Source organism: Capsicum annuum, chromosome 4, assembly GCF_002878395.1.
Source record: "Capsicum annuum cultivar UCD-10X-F1 chromosome 4, UCD10Xv1.1, whole genome shotgun sequence".
Taxonomy (NCBI): Eukaryota; Viridiplantae; Streptophyta; class Magnoliopsida; order Solanales; family Solanaceae; genus Capsicum; species Capsicum annuum.
In genome coordinates, this window is record NC_061114.1 from 181536537 (window position 1) to 181538554 (window position 2018).

A 2018-nucleotide genomic window follows, 5' to 3' on the forward strand; every position below is an offset into this window, starting at 1 on the left:
AGAGGGTATTTGTTTTTGACTGTGACCTTATTTAGCTGATGATAGTCAATGCTCATTCGCAAAGAACCATCTTTGTTTTGCACGAATAGGACAGGAGAGCCCTATGGAGAAATACTAGGCCTTATGAAACCTTTATTTAAAAGATCTTTGAGTTGCTCTTTCAACTCCTTAAGCTCTGTGGGAGCCATACAATATGGAGAGATAGAAATATGCTGAGTATCTGGGAGAAGGTCAATACTGAATTCTATTTCCCTATCAAGAGGTACCTCTATGAGATATTTTGGAAAAACTTCAGGAAATTCATTGACCACTCGAATAGATTGAAGTGTTGGAGTCTCAGAATTTGTGTCTTTGACTCGAACTAGGTGGTAAATGCAACCTTTGAATATCAATGTTCTGGCCTTAAGATAATATATGAAATGACTCTTAGGAGACACTGAATTACCTGACCACTCAAAGACTGGCTCATCTGGGAACTACTGCGACAATCTATAGAGGCATAACAGGAATGGAGCTAATCCATACCAAGGATAGGATCAAAATCAATCATATCTAACTCTATCAAGTTTGCTAACATGACTTTAGGAAGGACAGTGATAGGACACTTCTTATAGATTTGCTTAGCAACAACTGACTCACCTACTGGAGTAAAAATCAAGAAAGACTTGGGGATCTTTTCAGGATTTATCTTAAAATTCACAGCAACTAGCGGGGTCATATAAGAGAAACTCGACCCAGGGTCTAATAATACATAAAAATCAAAATAGAAGACGCGAAGCATACCAGTAACAATGTCTAGCGAATTCTCCTGCTCTTGGTGAGATGGTAAGGCATAAAACTAATTCTGGTGCTGACAGCCATCTGTACTGGATGATACGTCCTGACGAGGAGCTGGGCGACCTAAAGGAGCTGGTCCACTAATAGCCTGAGTTTGAGCATGAACATCCTTGTTTCTCTGTCTAGCATGCGAGTACTCATTAATTTTATGACCCAGCTTTCCACAACCATAAAAACCCCTCCATCCAGCTAAATACTCGCCAGGATGATTCTTACCACACCTAGCACACTGAGGATAGCTGTGTCTGCCACTCACACTATTTTAAGATCTGGACATAGAGGACTTACCCCACTGTTCTTATCTATTTCTGGGTGTTGGAGAACTAGATAAAGAAGGTGCAGGCATAGATGAATGATTCTAAAACTGCGAACGATTTCCTCCTTTAGACCTATTCTGACGATAATGAAACTGCCCTATTTTAGCCTTTTTATTTACTTCCTCTCTTTCCCTCATCTTCTCTGCCTCAATTTGCTGGGCATACATCATCAATTTAGGGAGATCCATGTCTTTAATGATCATAATAGTCCTACACTCCTTAACTACCAACCCAGACATATTGGTCATAAACTTACTCATGCTTGACCTAGGGTCAGCCATCTGATCAGGGAATACTTAGACAACTAGTTGAACTTGAGGCAATACTCCTTCATAGTCATTGAGCCTTTCCTCAGGTCTATGAACTCTTCTATCTTAGCTTCCTTCATCTCACATGGGAAGAACTTGTCTAGGAACGTATTCTGAAAAATCTACCAAGTCATGGGAGTTGCATTCTCCTCTCTACTCTTCTTCCACATCACTACCCAATCATAAGCAATATCCTTCAGCCTATTGGATGCCAATTCTACACTCTTCTTTTCAGAAACATGCATAATTCAGGGGATTTTCTTCACCTCATTTAGATAGAGATGTGGGTCCTCACTTGCCTTCGACCTAAAGAACTCCGGCGGATTCATCCTCATAAAATCTCAAATTTCGGCTACGAATAAGTCCCCATCTTGCTGAGGTGGGGCTGCAGCCTGATGATTTCCCTGAATATTAGCTGTCGCAGCTTGAGCTAGCGACTGAAAGGCAGCCCAAAACTCTGTATATGATACATTCTCATTCAAAGGATCTGCGGGCAAAGGTGGTTGGTTATTATTTTTGTGTGCGTTAGCTCAATGAAAAGGCATTTTCTATCATG

General features: G+C 40.8%; 1 protein-coding gene across 1 annotated transcript; it reads right to left on the reverse strand.

The window, feature by feature from the left end:
* Positions 1–838: 838 nt before the first annotated feature.
* Positions 839–1342, reverse strand: LOC107868798. The gene is made up of 2 exons (XM_016715434.2): positions 1203–1342; positions 839–1082 (listed from the first exon to the last, which is right to left on the reverse strand). Exons 1-2 carry the CDS (start codon positions 1340–1342, stop codon positions 839–841), a joined length of 384 nt encoding a protein of 127 aa, XP_016570920.2.
* Between the last annotated feature and the right edge of the window lie 676 nt (positions 1343–2018).

What these genes read in the sequence shown, in the direction of transcription:
- LOC107868798 (XM_016715434.2), bottom strand. Translation starts at nt 1,342, where the DNA reads ATGGATCTCCCTAAATTGATGATGTATGCCCAGCAAATTGAGGCAGAG. An exon ending in AAAGGAGGAAATCGTTCGCA is followed by an intron (nt 1,083 to 1,202) that starts GTTTTAGAATCA and finishes TGTGAGTGGCAG; the next exon opens with ACACAGCTATCCTCAGTGTG.